General features: G+C 47.6%; 1 protein-coding gene across 7 annotated transcripts in view; it reads right to left on the bottom strand.

Moving 5' to 3' along the window:
- utrn (utrophin) overlaps positions 1–20906 on the bottom strand; it is a 329934-nt gene that overhangs the window by 203321 nt on the left and 105707 nt on the right. For all 7 annotated transcript variants that reach the window (XM_036975991.2, XM_090232999.1, XM_036975989.2 and 4 more), the window contains 11 exons: positions 20590–20765; positions 19974–20109; positions 19423–19572; positions 19072–19224; positions 18771–18872; positions 18452–18596; positions 18066–18283; positions 17723–17840; positions 15232–15437; positions 14316–14470; positions 13293–13482 (listed from right to left, as the gene is read on the bottom strand). In XM_036975991.2, the coding sequence (XP_036831886.2) occupies positions 13293–13482; positions 14316–14470; positions 15232–15437; positions 17723–17840; positions 18066–18283; positions 18452–18596; positions 18771–18872; positions 19072–19224; positions 19423–19572; positions 19974–20109; positions 20590–20765 (1749 nt within the window). The remainder of the gene's footprint in view (positions 1–13292; positions 13483–14315; positions 14471–15231; positions 15438–17722; positions 17841–18065; positions 18284–18451; positions 18597–18770; positions 18873–19071; positions 19225–19422; positions 19573–19973; positions 20110–20589; positions 20766–20906) is intronic.

The following is a 20906-nucleotide window of genomic DNA, read 5'->3' as shown; positions in this document are numbered from 1 at the left end:
TCCTCACTCTGTCCAGCTTGATAACAGTCATCTATAGTCTCCTCACTCTGTCCAGCTTGATAACAGTCATCTACAGTCTCCTCACTCTGTCCAGCTTGATAACAGTCATCTACAGTCTCCTCACTCTGTCCAGCTTGATAACAATCATCTACAGTCTCCTCACTCTGTCCAGCTTGATAACAATCAACTATAGTCTCCTCACTCTGTCCAGCTTGATAACAATCATCTACAGTCTCCTCACTCTGTCCAGCTTGATAACAATCAACTATAGTCTCCTCACTCTGTCCAGCTTGATAACAGTCATTGATAGTCTCCTCACTCTGTCCAGCTTGATAACAATCAACTATAGTCTCCTCACTCTGTCCAGCTTGATAACAGTCATTGATAGTCTCCTCACTCTGTCCAGCTTGATAACAGTCATCTATAGTCTCCTCACTCTGTCCAGCTTGATAACAGTCATCTATAGTCTCCTCACTCTGTCCAGCTTGATAACAGTCATCTATAGTCTCCTCACTCTGTCCAGAATGATAACAATCATCTACAGTCTCCTCACTCTGTCCAGCTTGATAACAGTCATTGATAGTCTCCTCACTCTGTCCAGCTTGATAACAGTCATTGGTAGTCTCCTCACTCTGTCCAGCTTGATAACAGTCATTGATAGTCTCCTCACTCTGTCCAGCTTGATAACAGTCATCTATAGTCTCCTCACTCTGTCCAGCTTGATAACAGTCATCTATAGTCTCCTCACTCTGTCCAGCTTGATAACAGTCATTGATAGTCTCCTCACTCTGTCCAGCTTGATAACAGTCATTGATAGTCTCCTCACTCTGTCCAGCTTGATAACAGTCATTGATAGTCTCCTCACTCTGTCCAGCTTGATAACAGTCATCTACAGTCTCCTCACTCTGTCCAGCTAGATAATAGTCATCTATAGTCTCCTCACTCTGTCCAGCTTGATAACAGTCATGGAATATCAAAAATTCCAAAAGCGACAGAAATATAGAACATTTTAATTGCGCCCCCCGGATGTCAGTGAAGAACAAATTAAGCCTGTGGAGAGAACAAGTTTGACATCCCTGGTTTAAACTAATAGTGGACAGTGTTACCGTGTTAGGAAGAAGACTAGTGAAAAGGACAGGACTGATCGTCACTGGGAGGCTGGAGGCCAGACTGAACAAGAGGTTCACCCCTGAGATAGGAGCAGAGCTAATCTATGTACATGAGGATATGCCATCGACCAAACATTTATCATCGCAGGTGATTTATAGAACGGTTATTGTGGGTATAGGGTTTTGGCCAGCACTGTCAACCACGAGGCCAGGCTATCTCCTGACCCGGAGAGCAAGGTAACAGCGAGACAAGCCCAGAGAGAGCGAGCCCAGAGCACATCCATCATCAGGAAGCACTGATCCAGACCGCCAGACAGCGAGCACGCCCAGGGGAGTCCAGACGAGCCCAGAATGACTGAACCTCCCGAGGGGAAGCCCAACGAGCCCAGAATGACTGATGCGACCCAGGGAAGGGTAATCAAGTGTAGAATGACTGATTTCTCCCACTGTGTGCAGAACGGCTGAAAAACAAAGGGGCCACCCAGTGGAGATTAAACAAGAGGGGCCACCCAGTGGAGATTAAACAAGAGGGGCCACCCAGTGGAGATTAAACAAGAGGGGCCACCCAGTGGAGATTAAACAAGAGGGGCCACCCAGTGGAGATTAAACAAGAGGGGCCACCCAGTGGAGATTAAACAAGAGGGGCCACCCAGTGGAGATTAAACAAGAGGGGCCACCCAGTGGAGATTAAACAAAGGGGCCACCCAGTGGAGATTAAACAAGAGGGGCCACCCAGTGGAGATTAAACAAGCGACGAATAATGGATGCCACCAAAGGGAAGGTAGTCAAGTGCAAAATGCATAGGTCCCTGTTAGGAGAAGTTAGGAAAGTGTGTTGCGATGGTGGTAAGAGGGGGTGGTAAACGAGGGCACAGTAGTTTTCCTCAGGGCGATGTGAGGAGTGATCAGAGACTGCCTGCTGAAAGGGAGATGAAACTAAGATAGATGCTCCCTGGGTGGGTTAAACGAGCAAAGAGCAAGTGATGACTTTATTCTAGGGAATGAACTAGTGAGCGAACGGAGGGAAATATACTGTATGAACCACCTCTCCCTCTGCCTCTCAAGCACTTTCTCTGTATTTCTGCTGACTGCGGGCCAGTAGTATACAGGTACACACTCAGTCAGTCAGTCACACATGAAGAGAGACAGACTGACACACAGATTGGTCTGACCGTGTGAATGTGATATTAGGAGAGAGAATCCACACCATCGCTCATAGTAAGACAGAAAAGGGATCTAGAGCAAGAGACGAAGTGAGACAGAGACAGTGAGAGGTGGGGAGAGAAGACAAGGGATTTGTCTTGAGAGAAACTATGTGATACATTAAATCCAAGGCTAACAAATGCATTTTAAAGCGTGATTCCAGCTGTTTAATCATGAGAATTGTGTACACACACACACAGACACACACACACACACACACACACACACACACACACACACACACACACACACACACACACACCACACACCACACACGGGTTTGTGATTGTGGCTGGCAGCTCTAATCCTCAGAGGGATTAAAGCAGGACCTGAGCAGCTGGTCCATCTCTCATCGCACTCTGCCCTCTCGCTGCTCTGTGTGTGTCTGTTACCAACTTTTCCATCTGTCTAGAGCTGTCACTCGCAACATCACAATATATCCTTCATTGAAATAACAACACCACAGAAAAGCCGTCTCAAACTGACAGCAGAGAGACAAGACTCTACACAAGCATGCGCACGCTCACACACACACACACAAACGGAGCCTGATTACTTGACGTGCCACTGAGGCAGTGTATCAGTCCCGCACCCAGCCAGAGATATGCAGACACACTATGGAGGTGACAACCACACCCGTCAACACTCTCCCAAACAGATAACAGGAGGGATCTGTTGACAACAACAAGAGTCACAAATACACAAGTCCCAAATTAGAACAAAAGTATCCCAACTATGGCATAGACGTGGAGAGACTTGGTGAACCGCTAATCTAATAATAATAATAAATAACCAACAGGCCAACAAAAGTATTCATTCACCAAGATGAAAGACATTCAAAAACATTAAACTCCATGAATAAAACAAGTATTTTCTGAAGAAGACAAACAACTAAAAAGTGATGGAAAAGGATCTGAACCAACAAGTAGAACAAACCAATCCACACTGCTCATCAAGTCCATCACAACAACAAACTAAACACTGAATAAAAACACAAAACAAATGAACGAACGACATTAATGAAAGAACGGAGGAGAGAAGTCTTCCTCTCTCTGGCTCTCTCCCTCTCTTTCTTTCTGTGACTGACCTTGCAGAGTTTGTGGTAGCGTGGGGATGAGATGGCCATTCTCTGGAGCCTGTGTAGGAAGACCACCACTTTCTGGAGGGAGGTACGGACCATGGCCATCATTTTACGCGTGCCACAGGTCTGCAGCCTGCTCCGAGTCCGCATGGCACGCTAGCACTGCCCAACCCTGCTCATATCCTCTCCTCCTCCTTCTCCCAGAGACACACCACAGCAGGAGTGACGTGAACACACACACTTACACACACTGTCTGACACACATGCTGCGATCGGCATGCCCCCGCACACGCAGATATACTGGCACACACACACACAGTGCACGGTCAGTCACGTGCTCTCTCACAGCAAACACTGTCTCTCTCACACATATACACACACAGTCACACACACTTCGTCACACACATGCACACACTTCCTCCTCACACACAAGCTCATGCATATAAGCGATGCTGAAACACTCACTGACTCTCATTCACACACACTTAAACCATGGTACACAAAACCACTCCAAAAATACATGTCACTCTGGGGTCCACTTCAGGAGCCAGGGGTCAAAGAGGACAAAAAGGAGAAAAATCAGCCGATAAGCAAACAAAGAGAAGAAGAATCAGAGTGGGAGGCAGAAGTTTTGCTGGAGGAGAGGTGCGCTGCTCTCCGATCGCGGCTCACAGCGGACAGTCAGAGATAAAGACTGTAGCGCTCCACGGAAAACCTTCAGAGCGGACGACAGTGAGAGACAGAGAGAGAGAGAGACAGAGCGATCAGTAGACCTGGGATAACAGACGACAGAAGCTCCTTCAGCCATAGAGAGCCAATGACCAGCCAGAGGGAACCAATGACTGGGAGAGAGGGAACGAGAGAGAGAAAGAGGGAGGGAGAGAGAGAGAGAGAGAGAAAGACACCAATGGAGAGAGCGAGCACAAGTGAGATGTACAGCGTGCAGCCCGCACACAGCAGGAGCAGCAGTGTGTGTGTGTGTGTGTGTGTGTGTGTGTGTGTGTGTGTGTGTGTGTCCCAGATGTAACAATATGCACAGATACAGAGGGATGAGAAAGCAGTCTGATATGAGAACAGGGAGCTGAGAGAGAGAAGGGAAGAAAGAAAGGGGAGGGATGAGAGAGAAGGGAAGGGAGGGAGGGAAGGGTAGACAGGGAATAGAAGAGAGGTGAGGAAAGAGGGGATGTAAGAGAGGGGAGGGAAGAGAGGGAAGGTAAGAGAGGGAAGGTAAGAGAGGGAAGGGAAGGGAAGAGAGGGGAGGGAAGAGAGGGAATGTAAGAGGGGAGGTAAGAGAGGGAAGGTAAGAGAGGGAAGGTAAGAGAAGAGAGGGGATATAAGAGAGGAGAGGTAAGAGAGGGAAGGGAAGAGAGGGAAGGGAAGAGAAGGGAGGTAAGAGAAGGGAGGTAAGAGAGGGGAGGTAAGAGAGGGGAGGTAAGAGAGGGAAGGTAAGAGAGGGAAGGTAAGAGAGGGGAGGTAAGAGAGGGGAGGTAAGAGAGGGGAGGTAAGAGAGGGAAGGTAAGAGAGGATGTAAGAGAGGGAAGGTAAGAGAGGGGTGGTAAGAGAGGGGAGGTAAGAGAGGGGAGGTAAGAGAGGGGAGGGAAGAGAGGGGAGGGAAGAGGGGAGGGAAGAGAGGGAAGGTAAGAGAGGGGATGTAAGAGAGGGAAGGTAAGAGAGGGGAGGTAAGAGAGGGGAGGTAAGAGAGGGGAGGTAAGAGAGGGGAGGTAAGAGAGGGAAGGTAAGAGAGGGAAGGTAAGAGAGGGGAGGGAAGAGAGGGGATATAAGAGAGGAGAGGTAAGACAGGGAAGGGAAGAGAGGGAAGGTAAGAGAGGGGAGGTAAGAGAGGGGATGTAAGAGAGGGAAGGTAAGAGAGGGAAGGTAAGAGAGGGAAGGGAAGGGAAGAGAGGGGAGGGAAGAGAGGGAAGGGAAGAGAGGGAATGTAAGAGAGGGGAGGTAAGAGAGGGAAGGTAAGAGAGGGGAGGGAAGAGAAGAGAGGGGATATAAGAGAGGAGAGGTAAGAGAGGGAAGGGAAGAGAGGGAAGGTAAGAGAAGGGAGGTAAGAGAAGGGAGGGAAGATAGGGGATATAAGAGAGGAGAGGTAAGACAGGGAAGGGAAGAGAGGGAAGGTAAGAGAGGGGAGGTAAGAGAGGTAAGGTAAGAGAGGATGTAAGAGAGGGAAGGTAAGAGAGGGGTGGTAAGAGAGGGGAGGTAAGAGAGGGGAGGGAAGAGAGGGGAGGGAAGAGGGGAGGGAAGAGAGGGAAGGTAAGAGAGGGGATGTAAGAGAGGGAAGGTAAGAGAGGGAAGGTAAGAGAGGGAAGGTAAGAGAGGGGAGGTAAGAGAGGGGAGGTAAGAGAGGGGAGGTAAGAGAGGGGAGGTAAGAGAGGGGAGGTAAGAGAGGGGAGGTAAGAGAGGGAAGGTAAGAGAGGGAAGGTAAGAGAGGGGAGGGAAGAGAGGGGATATAAGAGAGGAGAGGTAAGACAGGGAAGGGAAGAGAGGGAAGGTAAGAGAGGGGAGGTAAGAGAGGGGATGTAAGAGAGGGAAGGGAAGAGAGGGGATATAAGAGAGGGAAGAGAGGGGAGGGAAGAGAGGGGAGGTAAGAGAGGGAAGGTAAGAGAGGGAAGGTAAGAGAGGGGAGGGAAGAGAGGGGAGGTAAGAGAGGGAAGGTAAGAGAGGGGATGTACGAGAGGGGATGTACGAGAGGGGATGTAAGAGAGGGGATATAAGAGAGGGAAGGTAAGAGAGGGAAGGTAAGAGAGGGGAGGGAAGAGAGGGGAGGGAAGAGAGGGGAGGGAAGAGAGGGAAGGTAAGAGAGGGAAGGTAAGAGAGGGGATGTAAGAGAGGGAAGGTAAGAGAGGGAAGGTAAGAGGGGAGGGAAGAGAGGGGAGGGAAGAGAGGGGAGGAAGAGAGGGAAGGTAAGAGAGGGAAGGTAAGAGAGGGAAGGGAAGAGAGGGGAGGTAAGAGAGGGGATGTAAGAGAGCGAAGGCAAGAGAGAGGAGGGAAGAGAGGGGATATAAGAGAGGGAAGGGAAGCGATGGGAGGGAAGAGAGGGGAGGGAAGAGAGGGAAGGTAAGAGAGGGAAGGTAAGAGAGGGGAGGTAAGAGAGGGAAGGTAAGAGAGGGGAGGGAAGAGAGGGGACGTAAGAGAGGGGATATAAGAGAGGGAAGGTAAGAGAGGGAAGTTAAGAGAGGGGAGGGAAGAGAGGGGAGGTAAGAGAGGGAAGGTAAGAGAGGGAAGGTAAGAGAGGGGATGTAAGAGAGGGGATATAAGAGAGGGAAGGGAAGAGAGGGGAGGGAAGAGAGGGGATATAAGAGAGGGAAGGTAAGAAATGGGATGTAAGAGAGGGGAGGGAAGAGAGGGGATATAAGAGAGGGGAGGGAAGAGAGGGGAGGTAAGAGAGGGGAGGTAAGAGAGGGGATGTAAGAGAGGGAAGGTAAGAGAGGGAAGGTAAGAGAGGGGAGGGAAGAGAGGGGAGGGAAGAGAGGGGAGGGAAGAGAGGGAAGGTAAGAGAGGGAAGGTAAGAGAGGGAAGGGAAGAGAGGGGAGGTAAGAGAGGGGATGTAAGAGAGCGAAGGCAAGAGAGAGGAGGGAAGAGAGGGGATATAAGAGAGGGAAGGGAAGCGATGGGAGGGAAGAGAGGGGAGGGAAGAGAGGGAAGGTAAGAGAGGGAAGGGAAGCGAGGGGAGGGAAGAGAGGGGAGGGAAGAGAGGGGAGGGAAGAGAGGGGATGTAAGAGAGGGAGGGAAGAGAGGGGAGGTAAGCGAGGGGAGGGAAGAGAGGGGAGGTAAGAGAGGGGATGTAAGAGAGGGAAGGCAAGAGAGAGGAGGGAAGAGAGGGGATATAAGAGAGGGAAGGGAAGAGAGGGGAGGGAAGAGAGGGGATATAAGAGAGGGAAGGTAAGAAATGGGATGTAAGAGAGGGGAGGGAAGAGAGGGGATATAAGAGAGGGGAGGGAAGAGAGGGGATATAAGAGAGGGGAGGGAAGAGAGGGGAGGGAAGAGAGGGGAGGTAAGAGAGGGGAGGTAAGAGAGGGGATGTAAGAGAGGGAAGGTAAGAGAGGGAAGGTAAGAGAGGGGATATAAGAGAGGGAAGGGAAGAGAGGGAAGGTAAGAGAGGGAAGGTAGGGGAGGTAAGAGAGGGGATTTAAGAGAGGGAAGGGAAGAGAGGGGAGGGAAGAGAGGGGATATAAGAGAGGGGAGGTAAGAGAGGGGATGTAAGAGAGGGAAGGTAAGAGAGGGGAGGGAAGAGAGGGGATATAAGAGAGGGAAGGCAAGAGAGGGGAGGGAAGAGAGGGGATATATGAGAGGGAAGGGAAGAGAGGGGAGGGAAGAGAGGGGATGTAAGAGAGGGGAGGGAAGAGAGGGGAGGTAAGAGAGGGGATGTAAGAGAGGGAAGGTAAGAGAGGGGATGTAAGAGAGGGAAGGTAAGAGAGGGGAGGGAAGAGAGGGGAGGTAAGGGAGGGAAGAGAGGGGAGGTAAGAGAGGGGATGTAAGAGAGGGAGGTAAGAGAGGGGAGGTAAGAGAGGGGATGTAAGAGAGGGGAGGGAAGAGAGGGGAGGGAAGAGAGGGGAGGGAAGAGAGGGAAGGTAAGAGAGGGAAGGTAAGAGAGGGAAGGGAAGAGAGGGGAGGTAAGAGAGGGGATGTAAGAGAGCGAAGGCAAGAGAGAGGAGGGAAGAGAGGGGATATAAGAGAGGGAAGGGAAGCGATGGGAGGGAAGAGAGGGGAGGGAAGAGAGGGAAGGTAAGAGAGGGAAGGGAAGCGAGGGGAGGGAAGAGAGGGGAGGGAAGAGAGGGGAGGGAAGAGAGGGGATGTAAGAGAGGGGAGGGAAGAGAGGGGAGGTAAGCGAGGGGAGGGAAGAGAGGGGAGGTAAGAGAGGGGATGTAAGAGAGGGAAGGCAAGAGAGAGGAGGGAAGAGAGGGGATATAAGAGAGGGAAGGGAAGAGAGGGGAGGGAAGAGAGGGGATATAAGAGAGGGAAGGTAAGAAATGGGATGTAAGAGAGGGGAGGGAAGAGAGGGGATATAAGAGAGGGGAGGGAAGAGAGGGGATATAAGAGAGGGGAGGGAAGAGAGGGGAGGGAAGAGAGGGGAGGTAAGAGATGGGAGGTAAGAGAGGGGATGTAAGAGAGGGAAGGTAAGAGAGGGAAGGTAAGAGAGGGAAGGTAAGAGAGGGGATATAAGAGAGGGAAGGGAAGAGAGGGAAGGTAAGAGAGGGAAGGTAGGGGAGGTAAGAGAGGGGATTTAAGAGAGGGAAGGGAAGAGAGGGGAGGGAAGAGAGGGGATATAAGAGAGGGGAGGTAAGAGAGGGGATGTAAGAGAGGGAAGGTAAGAGAGGGGAGGGAAGAGAGGGGATATAAGAGAGGGAAGGCAAGAGAGGGGAGGGAAGAGAGGGGATATATGAGAGGGAAGGGAAGAGAGGGGAGGGAAGAGAGGGGATGTAAGAGAGGGGAGGGAAGAGAGGGGAGGTAAGAGAGGGGATGTAAGAGAGGGAAGGTAAGAGAGGGGATGTAAGAGAGGGAAGGTAAGAGAGGGGAGGGAAGAGAGGGGAGGTAAGGGAGGGAAGAGAGGGGAGGTAAGAGAGGGGATGTAAGAGAGGGAGGTAAGAGAGGGGAGGTAAGAGAGGGGATGTAAGAGAGGGAGGGAAGAGAGGGAAGAGAGAAGGGAAGAAAGAAAAGCAGATAAAGGGGAAAGTACATTTTGTGAGCGCATTAAAGAGAAGAAAATTAAAAGAAAGTGAAGGATAGTGTATGAAAGAGAAACAGAGACATGGAAACTGGGGAAGTGCTGATTCAGTAGTAGCATCTGTAATTTGCTCTGTTAATAGATTCCCGAAAAATGACTTTCCCCTGCACTCAGGATCTGATCCCGTTTTTTCCCTAAAGACTCCCCCAGCGCAACAGACAAAGCACTCCTTCTCACACCACGCCACATCATCACAGTTTCCCAAGACTTATAAATACAGAACACACACACACACACACACACTGTAAACTCTAAATAAGAGTGTGTGTTCAGCTTTGAGCTAAGGGACATATTAATGCCCATATGGCCCCTGTCTTGCCTGTCACTTCATATCCAGGGAAAAGACTCAGTAGCAGGATGGGAAAGGGAGGCTTAGCATTGAACACACACACCCACAGACACACACACTCTCAACCCCCATACACACACACATGCGTGCGCACACACACACAGGCACGCACATATACGCTTAGATAACCATGTGAGAAAGCGAGAGTGATTATCGAGTGCTCTGTGAAGCCAGATCTTAATTTGGTGAGCCATACATGTGTTCACTCATTCCACACAGTATTGATTATTCTAAGGGAATTACAGGAATACCGTTAGCTAGCCCAGTTAGTGACATCACTGGGTTTCCAGTCCGTCGGCATGTATGAACCCCATCGGGAACTAGCATCGTGTTCACATTAAGTTATAGCATTGTTAATGTTTGAGAAGGGCCAGAATCGGTGTTTGCCGTACAGCTTTGACTGTATAGACTGGAACGCACTGGTTTTAGCTTTTTAACATGCACACACACGTGCACAATAAGCCAATGTAGCATTTTTTTGTACACATAGGTACATATCAAGGTGAAAACATCGGAGATAGATAAAAGCTCCCTTACAACAGTGTGCCCTTTGCCCTCTCTGTGTGAGAGCATTACTGCTACATCTCTGACTCTTTGGAGTGTGTGTGTGTGTGTGTGTGTGTGTGTGTGTGTGTGTGTGTTGCCCTCTGCCCTCATTCTGTGTGTTGTGCGTGTCTCTGTGCTCCTGTGTGACAGTGAATAATAGGGAACAGGCTGCATGGTGGCTTCACATGGAGTCACTGCAGCTGAATATGACACCAGACCAGCTGAGGGGAAACAGGCTAGCACGGTGCAACACAATATGACACCACACCAGCTGAGGGGAAACAGGCTAGCACGGTGCAACACAATATGATACCACACCAGCTGAGGGGAAACAGGCTAGCACGGTGCAACACAATATGACACCAGACCAGCTGAGGGGAAACAGGCTAGCACGGTGCAACACAATATGATACCACACCAGCTGAGGGGAAACAGGCTAGCACGGTGCAACACAATATGACACCACACCAGCTGAGGGGAAACAGGCTAGCACGGTGCAACACAATATGACACCACACCAGCTGAGGGGAAACAGGCTAGCACGGTGCAACACAATATGATACCACACCAGCTGAGGGGAAACAGGCTAGCACGGTGCAACACAATATGACACCACACCAGCTGAGGGGAAACAGGCTAGCACGGTGCAACACAATATGACACCACACCAGCTGAGGGGAAACAGGCTAGCACGGTGCAACACAATATGACACCAGACCAGCTGAGGGGAAACAGGCTAGCACGGTGCAACACAATATGACACCACACCAGCTGAGGGGAAACAGGCTAGCACGGTGCAACACAATATGACACCACACCAGCTGAGGGGAAACAGGCTAGCACGGTGCAACACAATATGACACCACACCAGCTGAGGGGAAACAGGCTAGCACGGTGCAACACAATATGACACCACACCAGCTGAGGGGAAACAGGCTAGCACGGTGCAACACAATATGACACCACACCAGCTGAGGGGAAACAGGCTAGCACGGTGCAACACAATATGACACCACACCAGCTGAGGGGAAACAGGCTAGCACGGTGCAACACAATATGACACCACACCAGCTGAGGGGAAACAGGCTAGCACGGTGCAACGCAATATGACACCAGACCAGCTGAGGGGAAACAGGCTAGCACGGTGCAACACAATATGACACCACACCAGCTGAGGGGAAACAGGCTAGCACGGTGCAACACAATATGACACCACACCAGCTGAGGGGAAACGACAACCATCATCTCGTATCACCTCAAAAAATGTAAACCTTATCACATATTTGTTTTTATATATACAGTAGTAGATTGTGTATTTCAACCTCTAGGATTAAATAAAACATTTGTTCTCCAGTTGTAAGAACTAACCTAATGTGCTTTATCTTTCTATAGCACCTCTCTAAGACCAAACCTCTGAGGAACATTGCCTTTTTCTTCTCCTAAGAAATCATATGGCTTGTGGTTATATGGAGCATCTCAAGACGAAACTCAGGTAAGGTGACAGACTTGACATTGACTGGTGACACAAGAGTCACTCTGAATGAAGCAAGGCTCCAGGCTCCTTTCCCCCGTATCTCAATCTGACCATTCTCTGTCCTGTTATCTCCTCCTCTCTCTAATCCCCCTCTCTTTCCTCCTCCCCCATTCATTTGCTTTCATTCATACAGTTTCCATTTGGCTCTGACTGCAGTCCATCAATCTTACCCAAGTTAAGAGACAGAGGGAGAGAGAGAAATAAGAGAAAAATAAGAGTGAAATAAGAGGGAAATAAGAGGGACATAAGGGTTAAGGAGGAGTAGAGGAGAGAGAACAAGAAGGGGTAGAGAGGGTGGAATAAAAACATAAAGGCATTTCCAGAAAGCTCCATTTTAAATCACAAGATGGGCTTCCTGTAGGTGGAAACAGAGCTGGAGAAAAGAGACCATACGAGGCCATGTATGAGACCATACGAGGCCATGTAAGAGGCCATGTATGAGACCGTGTATAAGGCCATATGAGGTCATGTATGAGGCCATGTATGAGACCATGTATGAGACCATGTGAGGACATGTGAAGACGTGTATGAGGCCGTGTATGAGGCCGTGTATGAGGCCGTGTATGAGGCCGTGTATGAGGCTGTGTATGAGGCCGTGTATGAGACCGATTAAGAGGCCATGTATGAGACCGTGTATGAGGCCTTGTATGAGGCCTTGTATGAGGCCGTGTATGAGACCGTGTATGAGGCCGTGTCTGAGACCGTGTATGAGACCGTGTATGAGACCGTGTATGAGACCGTGTATGAGACCGTGTATGAGACCGTGTATGAGCAGGCTGTTTTTAGAGCATCAATGCTCCCTCAAGTGAGACTAACCTAGAAAAATACAATGAAAAGGCACAACTCAATGGGAGATGAAGAAAATCATAGATGACTGTAGGAGTCTATAGTATTTCATCTGTGATCATCAGAACAGTATCTGTGATTCACAGGAACAGTGTGTGTGCGCGTGTGCGTGCGAGTTCAGCCCGGTTTCACAATGCAGGTAAAAAAGGACAGACACTACGGCCTTATCTGGACAACTACAGGAAGAACATCTCCCTCCCTCCCTCCCTCCCTCTCCCATCCTCTTTCTCTTTCATGCGCCCTCTCAACATATCCCCCTTAGACACAGGAATCAATGTGGCGTTCAGACGGTCTCTTTTTACACAGACAGAGGCATTGTGATAGAGAGATAAGGGGTGAAAGAGGGAGACCAAGCGTGTGAAGAAATAAAACCAGAACCAGATTGACATGACTGTGTGGTATGAAAAGAGCTCATCTCTGTCAAAGGGCTGTCACACAACTAAACACAAGTCAAGGAGGATTTTGAATAGACCATTTATAAATCAAAAGGGAGGACAATATGTGTCATCGTAAGAGGCGGGAAAATGACAAGCAATAGGCGAGAAGACACATACCACATCACTGAACAGCGCATGACAGAAAAATCAGAGCGACCACACACAGCTCACATGAATGCACGCACACTATCTTAATGAGGGATGACAGGGGGATAAGAGGACAGCACCTGTCCCCGTCTCCCACACACCTCCTTTGACCTCCTTATTTCAACCTCTCTCTGTATTCAGCCCCTCAGCCAAGCCATTTATCTCCATATATCACTCAATATACTGTTCATATACCGAGCGTCAATCTCAGTTCTCTTCTTTTCCCGTCGGCTAAATACTCTCACACACACACACACACACACACACACACACACACACACAATCAGCAGATCAAATGGGCATGGCCTACCTCCAGTTGCCCCCTCAGCTCCTTGACGTGGGCAGAGTCCTGTGATAGCTCCTCCCTCTGGGAGGCGTCGGCCAGGACGTTGACGGTAGTTTCGGCCTCCTGAAGCCACTTGAGGAAGGCCTCCAGCTCCCTGAGGGAAGTCTGTAGAGCAGTCAGGTCACTGTCCAGCTGGGCCTGGCGGTCACTAGCCCTGTCATTCAATCAACACACTAATTAGTTGATCAATGTAATGTCCAATGATCAAGGATTGGTTTGGTTGGAGGTCATTGTTTAATTAGCTATCTGAGTATAATTCAAATATCTCATAACATTATCAAAGTGATATTTGTGTGTGTGGGGGGATTCTTCTATCCTTGTAGGATAGTAAAACAAGGAACATTCTCCCCCGTGGGGACATTTCCCACATCCCCATGAGCTTAGTGGTTAGGTGTAGGGTTACAATTAGGGTTGGGTTAGGTTTAGGGTTGGGTTAGGTTTAGGGTTGGGTTAGGTTTAGGGTTGGGTTAGGTTTAGGGTTGGGTTAGGTTTAGGGTTAGGTTTAGGGTTGGGTTAGGTTTAGGGTTGGGTTAGGTTTAGGGTTGGGTTAGGTTTAGGGTTGGGTTAGGTTTAGGGTTGGATTAGGTTTAGGGTTGGGTTAGGTTTAGGGTTGGGTTAGGTTTAGGGGTTAGGGAAAATAGAATTTTGAAAGGACATTTATTTTAGGTCCCCACAAGGATAGAATAACATAACGTGTGTGTGTGTGTGTGTGTGTGTGTGTGGTCCAACTTCGCCATCCTTTGTGTTTCTAAAGTCCTCACAACTATAGTAAAACAAGTGGGGACATTTTGCCAGTCCCCAAAAGGAAAACTGCTATTTTAGGTTTAGGGGTTAGGTTTCGGGTTAGGGTTAAGATTAGGAGTTAGGTTTAGGTTTTGGATTAGGGGTTTGGGAAAATAGAATTTTGAATGTAAATGTTTTGGTCCCACCTGTGTGTCTGTATGTGTGTGTGTGTGTGTGTGTGTGTGTGTGTGTATGTGTGTCCACCTGTTGTTGATGCTGTTCCAGGCTCTGTTGTGTTTGTCTGTGACCTCTTTGATCTTCCTCGTGTCATCTGCAGAATACTCTCGCAGGAGCTGATTGGACAGCTCGTTAAAGGTTACTATGGTACCCTGACCTCTTCCCAGGTCTTGCAAGAACACCTGGAGAAGAAAACATAAACAAACAACAAATAACAACATACTCCTCACAGACTAAACAGTAGCAGCAAATGGCTTTCTAAATATTTATTTAACTTCTTTCATATCCACGTCTAATGCCTTTTAATCTCACTGCAATTATCACAGTTCCCTCAGGATCTCACTTTGTTTACTAAAGGTATGCTAACCCATTTAATTAAATGAGAAATAATTATTACCTTGTCAGAGGTATCCTATCAGTACCTGTTCTAGGGCATTGGAACTACAGTAAAGTACCACGGTGAGTTAAACACAGATGCCCTCTAGTGTTTCAGGTTGGCGTTGCATTGGCCACCCGAAAAGTCTACATCTGACAATCCCCACATAAAACAGCTCATATACATACCATTATCTGCCTGCTTGGCATGTTTGAACAGCTCTCATTAATACTATCAATAACAGTCGTGACATACCAACAGTAAGCCCTGTCATTTGCATATACTCATCATAATCAGCATGTCACACCAGTGATATTAAAATGCATGATGAACGGTACAAAATGTGTGTGTTTTCTATCAGGCTAGCATGCAAACACACATAAACATACTTTCAAAAAACAGTTTTGAGTCACAGATCTAGAATCAGATTACTACCCAATCCTAACCTTAACGATTAACATAATGAAAAATATCACACCTTTTATCAGTGGTTCGGGGCTAATGGGGCTCTAGCTAATGGGGCAGGGGGTCAGTAGTTCAAAGGTGAAGGGTCAGTGTATCTCTCACCTTGTTGTCACTGAGCTGTTTGGTCAGGGGTTCCCTGGAGAGCTGCAGTAGGTTGTGCAGGCGCCCCTCGTTCTGACCAATCAGAGCCTTCACCTCCTGCCTCTGCTCCTCCCACTGGTCGCTGTGGCCAATCATACTGTCCAGCTGCTGGAGCCGTGCCTCTACGCCGTGCTGCGTGTTGTCCCATTGGCTATGCACCTTCTCTACTGCAGTGAGAGAGACGGAGGGAGAAAGATAAATAGTGGTGGTAATATTACCAGATAGAAAGTAATGCATATCCATGCATAGCCTGCAAGCCACTGACGCAGACCTTGGGAACATCTACATTTTAAAAAGTCTAATAAATCCATGTAATATAGTCTACACCTTCACAATAAATCCATTATTTAATTTAGACAGATCTAAACAAACATGATATGAAGAAAATGTAGTCTATTTCAGAAGAAAATAATAGCGTACTCTGAGTTGTTGTTATGTTAGGTCCTGATCTGGCTATGCCATATGGCTGTGGGTGACACTAGTTCATTTAGAAGACAAGATTTACTTAGAATTCCATTATTTTATAGCATGAAGAATACAACTGAACATAGCTGAATAAAACAGAAAGGATATTTTCTCCAAACGATTTGAGGGAGTGTGCACATGTGTCTATTCTGTGTTGAGGTGTTAACAAAGAAACAGGTACTCCTATATGCTTAATTTAGAGTAATTTATATAACTTTATATATTCTAAGGGACAGTTGTGGGATGCGATAGAGCCCAAATGAATATAACCACTAGCATCAAAAAACCTGTTTGAAGCAATGAGCCTGACATGACAGATGAGAACGTTTAGCTTAAAATGTTGATAAACTATTAGACTACTTCTTCACATTATAAACACAGCGATGAGCACACTGCAGTAGGCTATAAGCATGAATATTCCATTAGCAGGAAAACACCATTATCAGTGACCGCAAATGTGATTATGCAGGTAATGCTTTTATTATAAAGGTGCATTTGTAGGCTGAAAATGTACTTCCCCAAACTTGAAACTCACGTGCTGTGTATGTATGTAAGTTAGGCTTTACACCCCTTGTAAAACAGATTAATGTGCTTCATTTGAAGAAGTTATTTGGCCACTTTATCAAAAACATATAGGCCTATGGGCTAGGCTACATGAGGTGTGATACTGACCTTATTAAAACATATAGGCCTATGGGCTAGGCTACATGGGGTGTGATACTGACCTTATTAAAACATATAGGCCTATGGGCTAGGCTACATGAGGTGTGATACTAACCTTATTAAAACATATAGGCCTATGGGCTAGGCTACATGAGGTGTGATACTGACCTTATTAAAACATATAGGCCTATGGGCTAGGCTACATGAGGTGTGATACTGACCTTATTTAAACATATAGGCCTATGGGCTAGGCTACATGAGGTGTGATACTGACCTTATTAAAACATATAGGCCTATGGGCTAGGCTACATGAGGTGTGATACTGACCTTATTAAAACATAGGCCTATGGGCTAGGCTACATGAGGTGTGATACTGACCTTATTAAAACATATAGGCCTATGGGCTAGGCTACATGAGGTGTGTGACTATGATTTGAAAAAGTCGCAATAAAAAGCATGCGATGGGCATCATTCACAGGTGATCATATATCATTCACAGGTGATCATATATCATTCACAGGTGATCATATATCATTCACAGGTGATCATGTATCATTCACAGGTGATCATATATCATTCACAGGTGATCATATATCATTCACAAGTGATAGGCTAATATTGTCACCAATGACACTTCTTGATTTAGTCTTGTCTTTACATATGCTTAATAATATATGTGTGAAATTTGTTTTGATATAGAACGGACCATTATCATGCACCTGTCTGGAAACAGAGGCAGGGGAAAAAAATACATGTCATTTATGCACTTAAATAGCGAATGGAGGACACTTTTACCGTGGTTAATTTTCATGCCAGCCAGGTAGGCTATACTCCCGTTGTAAAGAGAAGCAATGTGCTTAATATTAGAAAGTTGAGAAATGAAATAAATACAATAGGCCTAGCCTATAGAAAGCTGATGGGATCCTCCTGTTTTTAATAGAGGCCGGCCATCACTCTGTTTCCTCACGCTATTGCATAGCTTTTAGAAATGTTGCGCAACATAAGCTCATGGGCTCTCATGAAGTGTTTGATTACATTTGCATTGATGTCAGAGTAATTAGAGGGACAATAGAGTGCTATGTACCAGGAAGTTAGCATGTTTGGTAGGCTACTAATGACCATCAGCAGCATCAGAGCTTGGTGAAGCCTAATTACCCTGACTAAATGGTCACGTGGAATTTGACTGCCGTCATGACTCGTGACCGCCGGTGTGGCAGTAATACGGTCACCGCAACAGCCCTAGTTGTGGGTTGTTAGTTTGAATTCAAGGTTGGGTAGGTGAGGTGTACCTTCCTGCTTTCTCCTATGAGCATACGGTACATACGTTTCTCAGTGATGGAAGTGCGTACATCCAGGTTGGAGGTCTTGTTCTTTATGTTCTGGGCCAGAGTGAAGATGTCCTCCAGCTGGGGGTGACGTTGCTCCAGGTCACTTTTAGTCACCTGGACAGAATATTTCATTATAAAGTCCTTTTTACATGAACATATTACAGTAACCACAACCACAGGTGCAAATACTATTACAAACACGACTCCCAGGTATGGAGGTTTACCACAGACTCACTCAATGTTCATGGCAAGTTACAGTAAATGCCACAGGTAACCACACACTCGGTGACTAAAGTCATCACCCATACACTCCACCAGTCCCCATTAATTCACACACACCTGTAGGCGTCCCATGGTGGTGCGTATCTCGTCTGTGTCCCCTACAGTAACGATGTTGGACTTGAGCATCTGTGTGATGAGCAGCAGCCAGTCAGCCAGCTCTGTGGCTGTCTCATTCAGATCTGTGGGGGCCACCAGCTCTGGGCTGCGGGGGGTCTGGTGGTGCCGGTCCTCACTCATCAGACTGGCCATCTGTACTGCCGATGGGACCACTGACACTGGGGATGGACACGGGGGGAGGAGGGAGGTAGAGAGAGGCCAATTTGATTCGATCCAATGTTTATTTGTATTCAGTTTTGCCATTGCCAGATTCCAAATTCTGTTGTTAAAAACAGATAGGAATGTTAAAGTAGTAACTAGTAATTCATAATTCTGGTTAAACTTACCTGAGAGTTGTTGTTGTTGGGCGACATGGTGGGTCCATGGAGAAGAAACAGGATGTTGCAATGGAGACAACATAGGTGGGTGTTGAGAATCCTTCAACCTTCCGTCCAGAGCCTTCCAGTCTGCCGCCAGCTGCTCTACCTTACTCTACACACAGGGGGCACAGGAGAGCACACACACATCTGTCTTCACTTGGAGTTACAGTCGATTGTGACTACAGTTTAACAAACATTTCGTTTTTGTCCTGTTGTTTCATGGGGTATTTTTTGTTCATTGTGTGTTGATGCAACTTTGTTATGCTTGTTGTTGGCCAAAGCAGACCTTCTCCAGGGGAAGCAGCTGTTGTCGTCTTTGTAGTTCTATGGAGCGGGCCAACAGTTCCTCAAGCTCTCTCTTACGCTCCCTCATAGCTGCTGCCAGAACCTACAACACAGAGAGAGACAGACGGACATAGAGACAGACAGACAGGAGTGGCTGAATGTCTCCATCTAAAGGAGACAGTTATGGTCCAATCAAATAAAGAGACCTTGTTAACAAAGTACAATAAAACACTGGATTTAAGGTTCTGCCTAGGCATCTTCAATTTAGTGTGGTTAGCCAACGTGATGTGTGTGAGTATTACCTGGCTCTCTGCAGGGCTTACACCTCTCCCACTGAGGCTCTGGTGTGTGACCTGGACCCAGTCGGTCATTCTGTTCATCTTGTCCTGGAACTGGCCATGACTCTGTAGGTTCCCTTCCACCTCTCCTACTTTATCTAACAACTCTTGAGTCACCTAGAGGAGAAGCAGCAGAGAAGAAGGAAAACAGAGACACAGAGACAGACAGACAGAGACAGACAAGGAATGGAGAGAAGGTAAAGGAGAGATTGTCCATTTTTTATTGTTACTCTCTTCTCCAGTTTAAGTTGACATTAAGGCTACTTAGTTGCATTAGGTTCATTGGGAAATGTAGGTTGAATAGGTCCTTCTCACCTTGCTCCAGTTGAGGTTGATGGTCCTAAGTTTGCTCATGTGCTGATCTCTCTCCTGAGGACTCACACTCTGATTGGCCAGAATCTGGGGGCCGTTCTTGTTCAGCCAACCAAGACGCTCGTTCTGGGCGTCCATCTCGTCAGCCAGGGTCTAGAGTGAGATAGGTGAAAGAGAGGTGAAGGAGGGTTAGGGAGATATGAGAGGTAAAGGAGGGTTAGGGAGAGATGAGAGAGAGGTGAAGGAGGGTTAGGGAGAGATGAGAGAGAGGTGAAGGAGGGTTAGGGAGAGATGAGAGGTGAAGGAGGGTTAGGGAGAGATGAGAGAGAGGTGAAGGAGGGTTAGGGAGAGATGAGAGAGAGGTGAAGGAGGGTTAGGGAGAGATGATAGGTGAAGGAGGGTTAGGGAGAGATGAGAGGTGAAGGAGGGTTAGGGAGAGATGAAAGGGAAGTAACAGGGAGATGAAAAGGGGGTAATTGGATTATTAAGGGGTGAATGAAGGGGTTGGAAAGATGTGGGTTAGGGGGGCAACAGGTTCTGGCCCTGAGCCTTACCTTGAGTTCTTTGAGGTTCTTGTCGGTAGCGGTGACAGGAAGAGAGCTCACAGCACACTCAGCCTCCTCCAGCCACAGAGCCAAGTCTCCACTACGCCTCACCAGCTCTGATAAGGCAGGGTCACCTCCAGCCAGCCTGCACAAACATACACAGGTACAAACACACATTCAAACACACACATACACAGGTACAAACACACATTCAAACACACACACATACACAGGTACAAACACACACACACACACACACACACACAGAGATTGAGATGTATTTCTCTACGGCTGCTGTGTGTATGCCTAATCCTAACGTTTAGGATATATTAGTATACTGATCCATCATGCTGATATCAAACATTACAGCCTAGGACATTGATGCAGAAAATACTCATACATTTGGATAAATGGATAAACTATTTTATTGGTGCATATCTGCACCATAGTAACAGTAACATTCTAGTTAATCCTCCTCATATAAACATACAAAAATATTTAAACATGCTTTTTCCATTGGACACCATTTTTGAGGCCCGAAATGCCCTTCATATCACCCTTAAAAAACGGTACTATTTTTAGGGCGACTGTGCTTCGTTTCCATGGTGTTCCTCTCCGTGGTTACCTGCGCTGTCTGTCCAGCACCTGTCTTTGCACGGCCCTGCAGCGCTGTCCCAGGGCCTCCAACTTGTTCTCCATCAGTGGCCCATCAGGGGCCGACAGCTGCCCAATGATCCTCTCCCCTGTCTGGCTCAACCCGGCAAGGACAGGCATGTGACTGGCTAGACCCTCCTCCAGCTCCTATAGGGAAGAGAGAGGGGCTACTGATCAACATAAAACTAGGAAATAAAGTTGTATTAATCAACAGAATGACTGTTATCTGGTATGAATAATGGATAGCAACTATAGGTATTGGATAGATTGGACTCTAACGGCAACAAG

Source organism: Oncorhynchus mykiss, chromosome 4 (genome assembly GCF_057628025.1).
Source record: "Oncorhynchus mykiss isolate SJ-2025 chromosome 4, ASM5762802v1, whole genome shotgun sequence".
Classification (NCBI taxonomy): domain Eukaryota; kingdom Metazoa; phylum Chordata; class Actinopteri; order Salmoniformes; family Salmonidae; genus Oncorhynchus; species Oncorhynchus mykiss.
Note: the sequence above shows the minus strand (reverse complement) of the source record. Positions and strands in the feature narration are given on the sequence as shown.